This window comes from Cricetulus griseus, assembly GCF_003668045.3.
Source record: "Cricetulus griseus strain 17A/GY chromosome 1 unlocalized genomic scaffold, alternate assembly CriGri-PICRH-1.0 chr1_0, whole genome shotgun sequence".
NCBI lineage: Eukaryota > Metazoa > Chordata > Mammalia > Rodentia > Cricetidae > Cricetulus > Cricetulus griseus.
Window position 1 is genome coordinate 172813117 of NW_023276806.1, and position 18744 is coordinate 172831860.

Consider the following 18744-nt stretch of genomic DNA (forward strand, 5'->3'; position numbering starts at 1 on the left):
CAGATATACGTGGAAGCAGAATGTTGTATACATAATAAAATCTTTAAAGAAAAAAAAAAAAAGAAATCTGAGGGAGCAAACTTAAGATAGGACTGTCTGAATTGGACAGGCACAGAAAAGGCTTTTGGTAATGCGCTGGCTCTGTTGGAAACACCAACTGGAGGCTGACTTTAGAGGGTAATAGCCAATATAAAAGATAACAGAATTTGGTAGTTTTATATACCATGTTCGTCCCAGTCAAGGGGAAATGTGTGTGGTAATACTGTGTGCATAGTGAATGTAACTTGGAGGCACTGAAGCACAAGATTGCATTTGGAATCAGCATTAGCAGTCTCCCCACTGCAAATACATGTGAACCTGTGTAGTGGCCAGCCTTGGGGACATTGCTCCACCTGGCACCCCTGCAGGCATCCTGTCCTACAGAAAATCCTCTTACTTAAGAAGCATCTGATAAATTTGCTCAAGTGTTTCTCCATGAATGGCCTCGACATTGCTTTTGTGTCCACAGGTACTGCTGGAGGCTCTCCAGGTGCTTTGCATTCTAGTCCATTGAACCGGGCCTGCCTCCTTTTTCTAGGCTTCCTCAGGATTTGTGTGTTTCTGTTTCCATAGAAGTTCCATTCACTGTGAAGTACATAAAGTATCTCTTTAACACAGCCACCCTATTTTCACTTTATTTTTCTAATGTACATTTCAAAGGATGTATGTGTAAAGTGAAAATAAATTTGGGAAAATGTATTCTCTTGTCAGTCTAATATTGTAAATACTGTCTAGTCGATCTTCCAGGTCAATTTCACATTCCTTTCTGATCAGTGTCGTCACTGAGACCCTTCCATATGACTAGCTGCCTTTGAGGCTGGGTCCTTCTTTGGCATGCTATAACCTATTTGTATGTTTCACTGTAAGTTCTTCCTGGGTAGCTATGTGATACCCACTCAGCCCGTTGACACTCCAGAGTCAGCTGCTGGCAAGCAAGGCTCTTCAGACTGATGGAGGAGATAAGGATGGCAAGGAACATCTAGACCCACCATTTCGGAAGCTCACTGCAAACATTCTGGCCCCTGCACAATCTTCTTAATGCTTGCTTTTATTAAACAGGCAGATTTGAAAAAATTGTAATGCAGAAATGTGCTTTTGAGAGAATACCTTGAATGCTGTCGTCAGCATGTTTTAAGTGTTGTGAACCATCATGGCTTGGTGCTACTCCAGCCCCCTGAAGACTTGTAGTCCCACCTTAAACATTTTCCTGTTCTAAAGAGATTCTTCCAAGCTGATGTCTGTATCAGCCCTGAGAACACATTTTTCAGTTTGAGGATTTGTGACTCATGCAAACACTCTAGTAGCTACATCTTTACAAATGCATTTTGAAGTACTCCTAAAGCTTCGACTCTCTCTCACACACACAAAGAGTGACACTTCTGTTTGCACACAGCTCTAAGCACAGGCAGAATGGACATACCGTAGAACCTGGCTGAATTCAAGGACCTTGAACTTAATACTTCCTGGGATATGAGTATTTGAAAAGATAGCTGAAAATGTTTATAGGGGCTTAGAAATGGCTGCAGCTAAAAGCACCTGTTGCTCTTGTAGAGGACTTGGGTTCAGATCCCAGCACCCATACGGTGGTTTATAACCATCTACAGAGTGGTTTTTAACCATCTATCACTACTCCAGTTCCAATGCCTTCTGACCTTGTGTCCATACATAAACACAGGCAAAACACTCATACAAATACATTTAAAAAAATTATACATTGTAATTTTAGTCAAGTAAAATGTGGATGAAAATTAAGAACATAATGCCAATGGGGGAAGACATTTTGTACACCTTTGCATTTTTATTTTTATTAAAAAAATTATACAATTTTTGCTCAGTAAAAAAATTCCAAACAGTAGAAATGAGTACACACAGAAAATCCAATGTACCCACCTCCCAGTCCTATGCCCAGAAGTTTACGTATCATTTTAGAAGTCTGCCCATGTATAAATGTATTTCTTTTTGTACACTGTTTTACAGCATGCTTTTAAAAACACCCATTTCTTAGGCCTGTGAGTACAGCCAAACTCACTCGGGTCCATCTCTTTTAAAGCCTAGCTGCTTGGTTTACCAGCTGCCCGAGGGTGCAAACTTGGATTCCCTGTGAATGGAAATAGTTTTATGATCAGAAATGATGAGGGAAGACTCTGATGATGAACAGAGTCTTGTGCTCAGTATCACTGTGCTCAGTGAGGTACAAGGCTTCTGTGGCAGTTCTAGTCTTCAAAGTCTTCCACTCAGCACTTAAAGCTGGCTCATGAGCAGCTGAAAATCCAGGAGTTAGGAATGTACAGAGAAAGGCCACTCATTCCATGTGAGGCAACCATTAAGATCTCAGTAAGTATCTGCAGTACAATCTCTCCTGCTCATTTGATACCAATAAAACCAATCAAAATAAACCCGAAGAGCAAATCAGTCTATGAACCTAACTTAAACATTTGTCCCAGAAGTGAGTCACATCCTCTGAATGTTCAGACTGGAATATTTGTAGACTGTTGATCATACCTAATCCTCAAACCCCAAATCTGAGCTACTTCAAAGTCCCAAAGTTTGAATGTCATGTTGGATTACAGCTGCTCACCGTCCTGAACTGTGTTAACAAAATAGGACTTTTATTGTTTGACTTCATCAGCTAAACAACACTTTTAAAGGAAGGATAGATAGACAGTAAGCTGCTGTGTGCTGACTTATGACTGTATGACTCTAAAGAAAAGCAGGGGCAGCCAATCAGACCTTCGGCATTATCGCTAAAACCTTCTCCTTCACATCCACATCATGATGGTGGGCTAAAGCCCTCATTTTTTGGGCGCAGTCCTCTCCATACAGCAGGGAGAACAATGACCCTTTAGCGAAGGGAGGCTGACCAGCTGGGCAGCCTTCCACTCGGAGGCAGTTGTTTATATTCTGAAACAGTGTAAGTGCCCGAAGAAGAATCTCATTTGCTATGTGGCCATCAAAAAAGGAAAGAAATGAAGAATCCACCTGAAAGAGGAAATACCAAGTGTCATTTTGATACAACAGCACTGACTAGTTTACGTTTAGAAGTCTGACCACAGGGAAGCAACCCCAACTGCTAACTTACTGAGACCAGTACAATTTTTATCTCCATGTTACAAATGAAAATGAGGTTTTGTTTGTTAGCTAAAAAGTAAGATTTCTTTGGAACCCTGGAGTGCAGACATTTGGAAAACCAACCATTTTAGGATCCATCCAGTTTTCTAAGAACTCAGTAGCTCAACCAGTATTACTGCCCATACACAGTATGGGGGATGGGGCTGAGTGGATCGGCTTATTGCTGCAGATGGGGAATTCCAGGCCACCTCTGCGCCACTCTGACTTGCTTCAGAACATGGGGACGGTTTTCAATGATCTTGCTTATTGGTTACAGGTTTGTGTCTCCTAAGTTCCGTGAGAATGTTGGTTCAGGCACTCTGCCTGAGCACATGCAGGCAGCCCAGCAACAGTGCTGTCTCAGCAGATGCTGAGGCACGTGGGCATAAAACAAACCACATTTAAAACTGAGATGATACTGTGTGCTGCAAAGGGAGCAGAGATGGAAAACTCACTGTTGATACAGAGAACTTTTAAAGAGTAAAACAGGCTTGTTTCAGGAAACAAATTCATATGTATGAGGAATAAGAAGCTAATATCTTAGCACTGCTCTGCGGAGATAATCCCTGTGAATGTTTTTGGGCACACCCTCCTAGATGGATTTGTCAAAATCTATGTATGTGTGCATTTACAAACCAGTCAGGTAGGTGATCCACTTACCTGGGCACTCAGTAGTCCTTCTGTCATGGCTGGATTCTCAGACAAATTCAAAAGCAGCTTCAAAACCTGAACCTGCCGGCAGAAGGCTGGGTTTACTGAATCAGAAGCATTACCCTCTAGGATGCTGTCCTCTCACTCCCTGGCACCCCATAAACTACTGTTTGCACCCCCAAGCCTGGCTCCAACTCTCTCCATTAAGTATCCACTCAGCTCTGACCCTCGGCACCCCTTTGAGAGCAGCTATCATTATCAGTGACTTCTAGGCCTCCCGTCTGTCTCAGCTGCTGGGGAGAGAGGATGAACGAAGCAAATGTCTTCCAATACCGTACATCTGGTGTGTGTTAAATCACAGGAGGGGAACAGAGGCTGAGGTCAGTGTTTTCCTAGACTGCACTTCATGGCAGACACGAACCCAGAGCTCACCAGTCTGGCTAGTGTAGCCAGCTTGTTCCAGGGATCCCATCTCACACCTCTGTGCTGGGGTTACAGGCAGGCCACTCACCCAGCATTTACATGGGTACTGGGATCGGAACTTCTCATCTCATGCTTGCACAATGAGCACTTTAACCACAGAACCACTCCCACAGCTCTTTTTGTTTGTTTGTTTGTTTGTTTGTTTTTGAGACAGGGTTTCTCTGTATTGCTTTGGAGCCTATCCTGGCACTCCCTCTGTAGACCAGGCTGGCCTCAAACTCACATTGATCCGCCTGCCTCTACCTCCCGAGCGCTGGGATTAAAGGCATGCGCCAGCAACGCCCGGCTCCCCCAGCTCTTAAGTCATCTTTATTATGAGCTCTATTAAGAAGAATCTGATCTTTGAACAAAAGAAATCTCTCAAAGCTTAGTTTATTTCTCATGAAAGTTATCAACATTCTGTGTTTGGTCACCATGATTAGATACTAGGATCCTTCTACAAGGTTATTAGGAATCTTTTTAAAATGTGAAAAATGTTTTATGATCATTTAAATGGGAAATGACAGTAAAGTGACTTAATAGCTAATTAAAATGCTAGCATTCTTATTATTTACTTCTGAAAATCAGTTATTAAGTAGAATGTCTTAAAATGTTTAGACTTATTTATTGTGTTTATGTGTATAAAGGTTTCTGCCTGTATGTGTGTGCAGTCCCTGCAGAGGTCAGAAGGGGGCACTGGAGCCTCTGGAGCTGGAGTTCCCAGTGGAACTCCAAGCACCCAAGTACCAGTGGGTGCTTGGTACCAAGCCTGGGTCTTTTGCAAGAGCAGCACATGCTCTTAAGTGCTGAGCATCCCTCTAGCCCAGGAGGCCTTCTTGAAAAACACTAACCCACACTTTCCACAAGACTGTTGTAATTAAAGTGAGAAGAAGGATGATGCCCAGGAAAAAAATGATTCCACTTTTCACTAGATCTCGGAAGGAACCTGGATGTGCATTTTTAGAACTTATTAAACAGGCCAATAGATACTGACCTTAGACCTTTGGGGGAGAGGGTGATGGGGATCAAACCTGGGTCTCCTGGGCCAGGCAAGCACTAGCCTATGGAGGTCTACCTTAGCCCTAGAACAGCTGTAAATACAGGAAAATAAAGAAGTTTCATGCTGTACTGCATGCTTACAATTCCTTTGGTCACATGTGAACCTACTAAATAAGGAGGTGATGAAACTGCTTAACCTCAATTTTATCATCTTTTACATTTTTGTCAGGTGTGGAGGTGTACTTGGGAGGCAGAGATCTGTGTGAGTTTGTGGCTAGCCTGCTCTACAGAGCAAGTTCCAAGACAGTCAGGGCTACACAGAGTGACCCTGTCTCTACAGGCCAACTCCCCCCCCCCCAAAAAAAAATTAAAAATTTGTAAGATGACTACATTGTCATGATGAAATATCAAACAGTAGAAGAGAACAAGGTGAAAATAAAAGTCTGTGCTAGTGGCCCATCTGCCAGAGAGTGGGGATGCTTTCGCAGGATCATGCTTTTCAGACAAGTGTTTATAGGAAAATGATGACTCTTAGAGGTAAGAAAGCAAGTGTGACCTCTGACCCTTTAGTTCACTCCGAGACCTCAGCTGGCCTGATGCTGTTGGCAACACCAATAATATGCAATAAAGTGCCTGGCTGTCAGTCAGTGAAGCTTGCAGCAGATAACAGGAATGAAAGCTGTGTAATTGATCACTTTGCACAAACCATTTTAAGAGGTAACGGAGCGCTGGGGACATACTGCAGTGGTGAGGTGTATGCCTGGGTTCCATCTTCAGCAGGACACTAAAACCAGGCAAGGTAGTGTACATCTGTAATCCCAGCACTCAGAAGGTGAAGGGTAGATGAGAATCCAAGAATCTCACTCTGCTACACAGTGAAACCCAGGCCAACCTAGGATATATGAGACCCCACCTCAAAAATAAACACATAAAAGACTCAGCAGGCGTGGCATGTGTGCAAGCCTGGGGACTGGAGTTCGAGCCCCTAAATCCATGTAAAGGGGGAAAGAGAAAATCAATTCCAGTTTCCCTCTGACTCCCACATGCTTTATGCCACACATCCAACACACACACACACACACACACACACACACATACAGAACTTTTTAAAAGAGGTCTGGTGAGAAGCAAAAGGCTTGCTGCCACCAAGCGTGAAAACCACAGTTCAATCACTGAGACCACTTATTGGAAGGAGAACTGCCTCCTGAAAGTTGGACATGTACGCAGCTCATGAGTTGCTCCCATATAAATAGTGTAATGATGATGATGACGGACTATGTGTGACATGAAAATGGAAAGGGACACTGGGAGGGAGGAAGATAAGGAGGGCAAGCAGGGTTGAGGAGGAAAGACTTTGGGGAGGAGGGGTGTGTAGTCTGAATGTGACTGGCCCCCATAAACCCATAGGAGTGGCAATATTAGGAGGTGTGGCTTTCCTGGAGTGGGCATGGCCTTGCTGGAGGAAGGAAGCATAGGAAACCCCATAGGAAACCTTTGGGCTTTCCTATGCTTAGGATACTGCCCAGTGTCTGAGTCCACTTCTGTTTGCTTCTGATCAAGACAAAGCCAGCACCATGTCTGCCGGCACGCTGCCATGCTCCTCTCCATGAAGATAATGGACTGAACCTCTTAAACTGTCAGCTGCCACCTCAATGAAATGTTTTCTTTATAAGAGTTGCCGTGGTCATGGTGTCTCCTCACAGCAATAGAAACCTTGACTAAGGCAGAAGTTGGTACCAGGGACTGAGGTATTGCTGGGATAGGCTGCACCATGGTATTGTTTGGACTTTGGCACTTTGGGCTCGGGAGAAGCAGTGTGTGCTTTAAGCACGGCTTAGTGGGCCACACTAGTAGGAAGACAGAAGTGCTAAGAGTGATTTGATGAACTGTGGGGACCTACCTCAAGTGGTTCAATATGTTGCCTAAAGATCATTCCTGTGATATTTTGGTGAAGAACATGGCTGCTTTTTTTCCTTCTCTAAAGAGTCTGCCTGAGGTTAAAGTGAACAAGAGTTCTGGATTAATTCCATTGGCAGAGGAAATCTCAAAATAGCCTAGTACAGATTCTGTTGTATGGTTATTTGTGTAAAGTCTTACTGAGATTTATAATGAAAAGGAGCAGGCTGAACAAATGAAAATTCAAAATGCACAGATTGAGAAAAGGGTACCAGTAAGTAGAACAGAGCTGAATCCTGTGTTCAAGGAGAAAAATGGATTAAGAAATAGAAAGAATAAAGGGAGTGGTGACCTCAGGGCAAGATCCTACCCAGCTGTTTCCAACTTGTAAAAGAGAACTAAAGAAAAGCTTAGAGCCAGGTGTGGTGGTGCACACCTTTAATCCCAGCATTGGGAAGGCAGAGGCCGGCGAATCTCTGAGTTTGAAGCCAGACTGGTCTACAGGGCGAGGCAAGCTTTCGGCAGTGAAGGACAGAAATCTGGCAAAGTTGCAAGTAATTGAACTAGGGGGCCATGTTCGAGCACCAGTAAGTAGTTGAACTTGGCAACTTCAGCATCATGGTTCTGGAGTTAAGGACAGAAGGGGTTATGGAACTTGCCCCAGAGACTAAGGAAAGCCACTGAGGCCAGGCATGGCCCTGAATGGACGCTTAGAGAGCCATGTGTGCAGCTGTGAAGTTGAAGTCCCCATGGTGTTAGAGATGACAGAGTTGTGGGACACCTGCTGAGGAGAGCTGCTAACAGGGCACGGAACCAGGCCAAGAGAAAGAAGTGTGTTACAGCCAACAAGGCTGAAAGGAGATGGAGATCTGAAGAGCATCTTGACATCAAACACAGAGATGCAGAGTTTGGAGTTTGCCTAGCTGGCTTTTGCTCTTGCTTTAGTCCCGTATTTCCTCACTATGCTCCCTTCCCTATGTTTTAGAATGGCAATGTAGATCCTATGCTATTATATGTTGGAAGTAAGCGATCTGTTTTTAGATTTTGATTTTATAGGGGATTACAATTAAGCGTTTGCATGAATCTCAGAAGAGACTTTGAACTTTGTATTTTTAAACATTGTTCAGCCTGTTTATGGAGACTATGGGGACTTTTGAAATTGGACTGAATGCATTTTGCATTATGATATTAAAAGATTATGGGGGCCAGGGAGTGGAATGTGGTGCTTTGAATGTAACTGGCCCCCATAAGCTCATAGGGAGTGGCCCTAGTAGGAGGTGTGGCCTTGTTGGAGTGGGCGTGGCATTGTTGGAGAAAGTGTGTTACTGTGAGAGTGGGCTTTGAGGTTTCCTATGTTCAAGATATACCAGGGTCTGAGTCCACTTCCTGTTGTCTTTCTGATCAAGAAGTAGCTAGCACCGTGTCTGCCTGCACGCTGGCTGCCATGTTCCCCTCCGTGGTGATAATGGACTGAAACTGTAAGTGAGCCACCCTTGATGTTTTGTTTTATAAGAGTTGTCATGGTCATGGCATCTCTTGACAGCAATAGAAACCCTAACTAAGACAAGGAGTAACAAAAACTATACATAACGGCACTTGGGAGGCAGAGGTAGGCAGATCTCTGTGAGTTTGAGGCCAGCCTGGTATACAGGGTGAATTCCAGGACAGCCAGGACACTTTCACTGAGAAACCCTGTCTCAAACACGCCCGCCCCACCCCAGGGCTGGAGAGATGGCCCAGAGGTTAAGAGCACTGACTGCTCTTCCAGAGGTCCTGAGTTCAATTCCCCAGCAACCACATGGTGGTTCACAACCATCCGTTATGAGATCTGGTGCCCTCTTCTGGTGTGCAGATATACATGGAAGCAGAATGTTGTATACATAATAAATAAATAAAATCTTTAACCTCCCCCCAAAAAAACCCAAACCAAAACCAACAAAACTATACATAAAAAATGAAACAATGAAACCTATTACTTTGTATACTAATTTTAAAGACTGGTCAAAAAGATAAAAGATGCAACTTACTGTCACTATTTCTCAGTGCCCTTTCATTCAGGGTTCCTATTTCTGGCTAAAGGGTGCTAGTGATCTCAGTAAAACAGGATTCTACAAGTGACCCAGCACATGGTCTTGGCACAGTGATTGTGCAATCCAGTGTTAGGAGATAAAAGTAATATGCTTTTCTTGGACTTCTGTAAGTATTTTTCATAAACTTTGAGTGGACCATCTTTTTTCCTTTTTGATACAGTGTTTCTTTATGTGGCCCTGCCTGTTGGAATTTGCTATACAGATCAGGTTGGTGTGAGCTCACAGTTTTACCTGCCTCTGACTCTCAAGTGCTGAGATTTAAGGTAGCACTTATCTTTTTAGAGGGAAGTGACAGGGAAGAAATAGATGACTGCAATTTCAATCTTTCCTTTTTCTTACTGGAACTCATTATGTAGACTAGGCAGAACTCAGAACTCTGCCTGCCTCTAAATCCAAGAGTATTGGGATTAAAGATGTGTACTACCATGAACGGACTGGAAATTCAGTCTTAGTAAGTTTAATGCAACAGCTCTTCAACCTTCAGTACTGATGGCTGGATCCCCTACCTTGGTGCTTCCGTTTCCAATAAGTGACAGGTGGAGCAGGCCAGTGATGTAGCTGCTGAGAAGATGCTGGTAGTCATTGGTGACAGTCATATTTGTGAGCAACCTCAGGCCAGCCAACTGCACAGCAGAGTTCAGGGGATCCGCAAAAACATCCTCACAGACTCGCTGGACGTATACCTGAGAGAAAGACAATATCTCAGAAAGAAAGACAACACCTCAGACTCTCCAGCAGCTTCTACGGAATGGTTCCTTTTCTTCACGCTAAAGTAGATCTGGGAGTGAACTGGTTCCACTTGGTTTCTTAGTTTACTAAGTCTTTCTGCTGGGATGTGTTCCTTGATACTGGCTTCATTATTTTAACATCCCTGAATTAAACTGAGCCCAACTCCAAAAGCCTAGGAGATAGATAGCTCTGCCTTAGTTTCTCTTTCTTTAAAGGTAGTTGTTAGCTGTAAAGTTATGAGCACACACTGCTGATTTTACTACTCACCATTATTATTCAGACAACTTACCTTTATCTTGACTTGATTTTCAACATTCACACTCAGGTTATTTAGTGCATTTAAAGCTTTCTCTTTAATACTGTGATTCAGAGAGTTGATTTTGTTTCCAATGATTGGGATACCACCCAGCTCACGAATAATGGCCTAAGAGAGAGGGAATAAATGGACCATAGCTTCAATATGTAGCCCTATAACTGAATTCCATGCATCTAGAAATACAACTAAAATTAATCACTTTAGAGAAATGCTATTCTTATAAACAAATCTGCCTGTCAGAAAATTTTATTATTAAGAAAAATTGTATCTATGTGAATATGTGTGTTTATGTATGCGTGCAGAGGGAAACATCAGTTGTCATTTCGTCAACATGCCATTCACCTTTTTTTTGAGACAGTTCTTTCACTGGCTGGGACTCAACAAAGTGTGGAGATGTAACATTCTGAAATATCTTTTGTTGGACCTTGTAGCCGAAGTTAGTAATAAACCTTGAAGTTACTTAAGATTGCTAGCCTATGGTGTACACAAACCTGGCTTTAAGAGAATAATGTAACTACTACCAACCTGGCCTTGGATTTCCCATGAAATCAACTTTTACAACCTAAACTATTGTACAGGGCTGAGTGACATACTCTTTTTTGCCTTTGAACCAGAATAATAAATGTGTATCCTTTGCTGGAAGTAGCAAATATGGAAGCTGAAAGTGACTATTTATGGATATTGGTTGAGAACTGATGCTTCTTATGTGGATCAGTTGGGTCAGCAACTTAATCCCTTGTAAAACTCTTAAAAATTTCTGTAAAGAATCCCAGCTGTCACATGTCATCTGGCATGCTATATAAGATAGTCAAAGTTGGGTCAAAACCTGGCCAACTTTCCTTCCATGTGGGTTATTTGCATTAGAGGTGACTTGTTCCACTTATGTCCCAGGTACATTTCTCTATCCTACAAACACAACTCATACACCATGTTTATGGTTTCACTAACTTCTCCAAAGCCTGGTTTTTGCCATTGAGTACCTCTTGGTTTTCTATTTATAATGTAGTGGTATGAACCAAAGATCTGGGGTGTTCACACCTATGTTTAAACTGTACAAGGCTCAGTGACTGATTAGAACATCTTTGGTTGTGGAGTTGGACTATTATAGAAATTACCTTGGGCCATCTCTAGCCCCTTACCAGTCATTCATTGCCCACTTCTGCATTTGAACTAACATCCCTGTGACTGTCAGACAAATCTCTTTGGAATAGATTTACAGACCAAAACCCAAGAATGTCATCCTATAGCATCTGCAGTCCACCACTGAGATGTCCCTGCTTTGATGTACAGCCACCTCATGTCCCTATCAGTATAGGTATTAGAAGTACCTTGATTGATTTATGCTTTTCTTTCATTCTGTAACTGTAAATCCACATTATACCACTGTGTTTGGGGCAACCCAAATCTGTGTTCCTGGTCCTTGGTCACTATTACCTCCTGAGATCAGAACTCTGGTTTTATATCAACATGTCTGTTAAACCTTCTCAATATGCAAGAGCTGAGCATTTGGCTTAGCTTAACCTTGCTACATGCTGTCATCCACACTACAAGAACAAGTTTTGATATGCTTAAAATAAGAAAATATTCACTTCTCTCAGTTTAGCTATAGGTATATCCTCATCTCAACTCTCACCCTCTCTTGCATGATCTTATCTTCTACTTCACATCTTCACATTACTGATTGCTTATTATCTTTTATGTAAGCACTTTCCTGTGGGTATCATTGGTAAATTTTTATGTTGTTTTCAGCTATAGAATCTTACTATGAAATAAATGTAAATGCCAAAAAAAAAAAAAAAAAAAAAAAAAGAATCCCAGCCATCCCCACATGATGTTTTCTATGCTCTTTGTGGTGGTCTGAATGAAAATGGCTCTTATAAGCCCATAGGGAGAGGCGCTATTAGGAGGTGTGGCTTGTTGGAGGAAGTGTGTCACTGAGGGTGGGCTTTGAGGTTTCAGATGCTCAAGCCAGGCCCAGTGTCACCCTCTTCCTGCTGCCTGCTGATCCAGATGTAGAACTCTCAGCTATCTCTCCAGCATGCATGCCTGACATACTTCCTACCATGACAATAATAGACTAAACATCTGAACTGTAAGCCACCCCCAATTAAATGTTTTTCTTTATAAGAGTTTTTTCCATGGTCATGGTGTCTCTTCACAGCAACAGAAACCCCAAGATACTGTTCAATAAGTAGTGAGACCCTCTGTAGGCACACACACACACACACACACACACACACACACACACACACACACACACACACAGGAACAGGCACACACATAGAGTAGAGTGCACTCACTGTTGTCTAACTGACTCTAAGGGGAAGTACTTTTTTTAAATTCCTCAAAGTGACACAGATGCATTACTGGTGATTTGGAGTTCATCACTAATGTGTATAATCAGTGCAACCAAGCAGACGAGGCTGGCTGGCCAGGGAACCTCAGGTATCATCTTATGGTCCCTGCCTTTCCAGTGCTGGGATTACAAGCAAGTGCCACCCGTGGCTTTTGGCTTTTCTAGTTTGAGTTCTGCGGTTTGAACTTAGGTCCTCAAGCTTGTAAGGTAAGCACTTTACCTACTGAGCTGTGTCCTCAGCCCTAAGTTTACTACATTTCTTTATTTATTTTCATTATTTACTTACTGTACTTTTCATGTGTGTGTGTGTGTGGGGGGGGGTGCACATTCATGCATGTGGGAGCATGTTCACAAATGTGAGCCAGAGGTCAGAGGTCAACTTTGAGTAGTGTTTCTTAGCAGCTGGTTTGAGACAGAGTCTCTCATTACCATCATGGCTTATTGATTAGGCTCCACTTAGGCCAACGAGTCCCAGGGACTCCTGTCACTGTTTCCCCAGTGCTGGACTACAAGTGCCTGGCAGCATGCCTGGCTCTGGCTTTTCACATGGGCCAGTGCACTTTACCCACTCATCTATCTCCCTTTGTTTTAACTAATCACTTTAAATGCTTATTTCCTCTAACATATATCACTTTTTAGTGGCAAAACATTCAAAATTCTTTTTTTTTTTCTTTTTTTTTTTTAGCTAAAAATAAGTCGGCATTGATGACAATGTTAACAAGAAGCACTGCTGGAAAAAAACCCCAAACTGTTTTTACTTGTTTGGGGGGAAGGAGCAAAGAAGCATTCGAATTAAACTCTGTAGTCTTAGCCATTTACACTGATTTGGTGGTTATCGATGGCCGAGGGACCACCTACATCAGGACCACTCCAGCAAGGTTGGCTATCCAACTAAACACATACATGTTAGGTGCTTTTACTATTCTATGGAAACTTTGCTTTTGTTTGAATAGGAACTATTATGAATATGATGCTAGTGTCTAGCTTTTCAGAAATTACTTCCTGTGTCATTATTTGGCTGTGGTTTTCTGAAGCAAAAAAAGCAAATAATGTGTGCATAAGTAGCCGTATGAGGACGTGGAGGCTCTGAGAATTAAGTACCCAGAGTCCTAACTACTAATGTGTGTAAAAAGGGGAGACTTACTTGATTAGCTGAGAAAGCTGCATTATTTCCCAAGGTGACCAATGCTTTTTCAACAATTATAGGATCATCAGTTAACTCCAGCAGGTAGAGAAGTTTCTCAAGTTGTTTGGCATTTAAGACCTCATCATAGGAACCATCAGTTAAGTCTTCTGCATAAGAAGAAAGCCATTTAAAATTCATTAAAATTATTAATGAGTTTCCTTTCGTTCCTAATGTTTGAAAAGTTCAAATGCAAACTTTGGTGCTATGCAGTTACTCGCTTTGCTTCTTAAAGCTTGGGAACAATTTTCATATTTGAAAGAAAGCAACAGAGCAGGGAAGCAAGCTGTAAACCCTGGCATCTGTTGGCAGGAGGGATGAGAGAGAAGGGGAAGAGAGAGACCAGAGCTGCAAGAACACATGCTGTTGCAGCATTGGAGGCTGCCAAGTGGGAAAGGAACGGCACTACTAAGGAAAGTGCAGTGTGGGGTAAGGCATGCTTAGGCTTTTGGCCAGAGTCAAAACACGAAAAGGAAAAGTTAAGCTTTTTCTGTGTGGGCAGCCCAAATGTCAGAGGTTCTATAGCTGGCTGCCCGGAGTTGCCATTTTTAAGCACTTTACATGTTTTATATCATTTGATTCTCAGACATTCCTAGGAAAAAGATATTGTTATTATTCTGAATGTATGCAGGAAACAAAGGTTCACAGTCAGTGGTCACATGATACATGGCTATTAGTAAGGCACTGCATATGCATAACATGTACCCCTGATGTTGACATTTTGTCTCCTACTTTAGACATCAGGTATAGGATCCGATGGAACATCTGCCTAAAGAGCATTGGTTAACTGGTTTGTACTAAGTAGATAAGGGTGGGGCTGAATCAGTCAGGAAACCTGTGGAAATGGCACAATCCTGTTTCCATCGAGCTGTGTGGTTTATCAACTTACAGCTTCCTGGTAGATAGATTGCTAGTTTTAGGAGTTATTATAAATCTTCTCAGTTAAATTTATACTGAAAACTTGTACATAGTGCTTAGAAGTACACTACTCAGTGCATCTGTGTAGGGTTCTATTTTACAATTTTTTTCCTGCTTCTAATGTTCAGTTAATTCTCTGGTACTTTTCTGACTCAAAGTAGTCATTTACAAATTAGAATTTCTTTTCTATAACTTTGCTTCCTTTGTAATACTGAATTAGACGACAGGGACTCAGGACAGCTCTTATTCTTGAACTTAGTAAAGATACAACTGTTTTAATATTAAATACCTTTAAAGTATCTCTGCCTGTGTTTTTTGATGAGTATTCTATGCATAATGTTGCAACTTATCAGAAATACCATTTTAATGACTTTTATACATTACTCTGTTGTTAAATAACAAACACTCCTATGATTTCTCCTCATATGTCCATCTGGCCTCGGGCTATCATTTCCTCTACCCTGTCAGAATTTCTTTATTCATGATTGAGGTTTATACTGTCTTCGTCAGGTTCATATGTCAAGCTGGACACTTTGATACTGCTTCCATCTTTTCCAGTGGCCTCAAAGAGTCTTAGTTCAGGAATTACACCTTTTTTTTGGACAGGTGTCCACTATGCAGCCTAGACCTGAGCTGATTCTTGATCCTCCTGCCTCAGCCTCCTGATTGATGGGGACTACAGCTGTACAACACCATCCTGTGCTGGACTGACAAATCTCTTGCCAGGAATTATACATTTCTCAAAAGTTTAAGACAAAGATTTCTCTTCAAATATAAGGGTAGAACTTTGGGAAGGGTCTGTAGGTTCATTCCCAGAACCACAGTGTGGTGGTACATGCTGTCAAGCCCAGCAACCCAGGAGGTGGTGAAAGGAGGATCAGAAATTCCATGTTCTGCTACACAGTGAGTTCCAGGACAGGATACATCAGACCTTCTACCTTAACAAAACAAAGGCAGTGGTGGTGCATGCCTTTAATCCCAGAACTCAGGAGGTAGAGGCAGGTGGATCTCTGCAAGTTCAAGGTCAGCCTGAACAGAGTGAGTTTCGGGATTTACTAGGGCTACACAGAGAAACCCTGTCTCCAGAAACCAAAAACAACAAAAACCATTCTTGTATAGAAATATTTGGCAGAGAAAGAGACAATAATCCAGTCTTTCTAAGGGCAAATGTTCATCTTCAGAAACTGTTTTCCTCCTGACAAGAGGGAAAGGCCTTGCACACCCCCCTTTCTTATAGCATTTCCTGGAGGAAACAGAAGGCTGAATATAAATTAGCCTTCTGTTGGTCCTGGTCCCTTCATGTAAGTGTAAAATTTGAAAAGTAAATGCCAGTTGTACAACCCAAGGTTTTTTGTTTGTTTTTTCATTTTATTTCTCGTTTTTCCAGACAGTGTTTCTGTGTGTAGCCTGGCTGTCCTGGAATTCTCTCTGTAGACCAGGCTGGCCTCGAATTCACAGAGATCTGCCTGCCTCTGCCTCCCTCTGGGATTAAAGGTTTGCATAGCCAGTGACCAGCAAGTATGTTTTTCTACCTGCTGATAGATAAAGGTGCCCTATTTTCCCCTTAGGGAAAGGCAATTAGTTCCCACCAATGACTCTCAGTCAAGCTGAGATGAATTATGTGTATAAAATGGTATTGTCAAGTCCTCTTATTTTAGGGACAAACTATTTTGCATATGCTCAGCTACACAAAGGTGAGAATTCTGTCTTTGGAATGCCATTAGAAGATTACATGTAATGGTGTCAGGAAAATGTTTTAATAATTACTTAGAAAAACAAAACAAAAAAGTTTCTCTACCTCTGAGGAAGGCAGGTTTTTAGTTGGCAGACTTTATTTCAAATATTTCCCCAACAGTTTTCACGACCTAAACGATCCCTTTAGCATATGCAGCAAACTGTTGGACCTCTCTTACCACCACAGGACTGAACCTACAAGCCCTGTTTGTCCAAAGGTTGTAACCCGTGTCGGCTGAGCGTCTTTTTCCTGCATACACCCCGAGTTGCAGGATGCTACGGCTGGACCCCAGGACAGGTCCCATAAGTGTTGGCAGAATTGCACCTCAGGGAGCCCTTCTTCACACGGCTACGTGCAAAGTTTCAGCCTGGGCTTGAAGGCCGCAGTAACCCTCTCGCAGTCAGGGGCATCTCTTTGGTGACACAAAGGCCCGGGACAGGTTTTACAGCGACAGGCAATCTACACGGTTTGGAGAAACCCTAGTTCTCGGTTGCGAAGCGATGTTTTCTTGCAGCCCTCGTCTTAAACAAAGGAGTAGGTGGGGGGGGGGCAGGGAGGGCTCAGGACCGTCTACCTCCAGCGCTCCGCCGGCCCGCCCCACGTCCCCTCACCCAGACCCAGTCTCCCTGCGACCACAGGCAGTGGCCGTGACTGCCGAGGGCGCCCCCGGCCCCGCCCGGCCAGCCCAGCCCAGCCCAGCCCAGCGCGGGGGTCCCGAGCCCCGAACCTGTGCACCTGCCGAGCGGCCCAGCGCCTCACCTGCGGACCGCGAGGGGCGCAGTTTGCGCCCGCCTGGCCGCGGGCCCCGAGTCAGCCGGTAGATGCAGTAGCAGGCGCCGGCGCCCAGGACCAGCCCTGCCGCCACCCAGCCCGCGTCCCGCGCGCCGCCCATGCCGCCGCTGCCTCCGAGTCGCACGGAGCGGATTCAGCACCGCACGTAGCGGCAGCAGCACCGCAGACAGGAAGTGCGGCTGAAGCTCCGCCTTCCGGAAGCCGCCCTGCGAGCGTCGGAAGCCCCTCTACCCGCGCGCTGCATCACCAGGAGGGCGGCGGGATGGGCTGGCTGGAGCCGCCGCACTCGTGGCCGCCCGCCCCACCCCGCCCCGCCCCGCCCCGCCCCGCCCCTCTGAGTTCTCCTCTAGCTCGCCCCACCCCCGCGCCGCCCCTTTGTACTCTGCCCGCCCTCCTCACTCCGCCCCGCCCCCTGCCCTCAGGCTCTAGTTTCCATTTCCAGGCTGACCCGGACCGCCCCGCCCAGCTGCATGCCCCTCCCCTTTACATTCTGCCCCGCCCTCTCTCACTCCGCCCCGCCCCCTCCCCTCAGTCTTTAGTTTCAGTCTCCAGGTGGTGGGGACCAACCTGCCAGGCTCCAGGCCACGCCCACTTCATGCTCCGCCCCGCCCCTCCCCTCGGGCTCTATTTCCATCTCCAGGCTGGCGGGGACTGTGCCTGGCTGGTTCCGTGGTTGCCACGCAACGCCCCGACGCGGCTGGCCTTGGAAGCGCAGGTTTCCAGATTGGGCAGACCGCGGTTTCTCTGTCCGGTCTCCGGCCATGGCTTCGTTACGCGGTGCCTCCCCCAAACTGAGGAACTACTTCAGGGACAACTACATCCCTCAGATCTGTGAGGTACCTACTGGAGCCAAGCCGAAGGCGGGCGCAGGGAGGGGCCCCGGGGCAGGTGCGAGGAGACCGGGGTGATTGATGGTGGCGCCAGCCTGGATGGTGTGAGGAAGGAAGAAGTGACATCCTGCAGGGAGAAAGAGCAAGTGTCAACTAGTGAGGGTCAGCCAATGGACAGAGAGAGAGACAGAGACAGAGAGACAGAGACAGAGAGACAGAGAGACAGAGACAGAAAGACAGAGAGAGACAGAAAGACAGAGAGACAGAGAGAGAGAGCAGAGACAGAGCGAGACAGACAGACAGACAGACAGACAGACAGACAAAGTGGGAAATTACCAGTATGGAGCCAAGTAGAAATATTTAATAGGGAAAAGCCTTACTTACAGAGCGACCTAGCCAAATTGCATGGCAGCAGTCTGTAGAGCAAGCCGAAAAGTGAAACCAAAAGCAAAACCCCAACCTGGAACTCTACATCACCCTGACCACGCCCTCAAAGGCGTGGTTAGGCACACCCCTAAGTGGGCAGCTTCCCCTACAATTCCCCTTTTAGTCTAAAAGAGGAGTAAAACTTAACAGTGTTAAGTATCCAAAATTAACAATCATAAAGGTGAAATATAAGAAGATACAACAATCTGCTTAT

General features: G+C 44.4%; 2 protein-coding genes across 3 annotated transcripts in view; one reads left to right on the plus strand and one right to left on the minus strand.

Moving 5' to 3' along the window:
• Positions 1–1813: 1813 nt before the first annotated feature.
• Positions 1814–18504, minus strand: Armc10 (armadillo repeat containing 10). Of its 2 annotated transcripts, XM_027393441.2 has the most exons (7): positions 18489–18504; positions 18119–18231; positions 13791–13939; positions 10264–10398; positions 9752–9928; positions 3808–3879; positions 1814–3018 (listed from the first exon to the last, which is right to left on the minus strand). In XM_027393441.2, the coding sequence occupies exons 2-7, from the start codon at positions 18228–18230 to the stop codon at positions 2764–2766; spliced, it is 900 nt and encodes a 299-aa protein (XP_027249242.1). In that variant the 5' UTR covers position 18231; positions 18489–18504; the 3' UTR covers positions 1814–2763. The 2 variants fall into 2 exon arrangements, with proteins under 2 accessions (XP_027249242.1, XP_027249241.1); XM_027393440.2 differs by lacking the exons at positions 18119–18231; positions 18489–18504 and adding an exon at positions 17242–17477.
• Positions 17808–18744, plus strand: part of Fbxl13 (F-box and leucine rich repeat protein 13) — a 198368-nt gene continuing 197431 nt past the window's right edge. Inside the window, exon 1 of the mRNA XM_027393433.2 lies at positions 17808–18110. Coding sequence (XP_027249234.1) covers positions 18036–18110 — 75 coding nt within the window. The 5' untranslated portion in view covers positions 17808–18035. The remainder of the gene's footprint in view (positions 18111–18744) is intronic.

Bases quoted from the DNA above. Each gene is read 5' to 3' on its own strand.
- Armc10 (XM_027393440.2), bottom strand. From the start codon at position 17,374: ATGGGCGGCGCGCGGGACGCGGGCTGGGTGGCGGCAGGGCTGGTCCTG. The intron at 10,399-13,790 runs GTAAGTCTCCCC...CCTCTCTCTTAG, and splicing joins CAGCTTTCTCAGCTAATCAA to GCCATTATTCGTGAGCTGGG. The intron at 3,880-9,751 runs GTAGGGGATCCA...TTCTGCCGGCAG, and splicing joins TTGGAAACGGAAGCACCAAG to GTTCAGGTTTTGAAGCTGCT.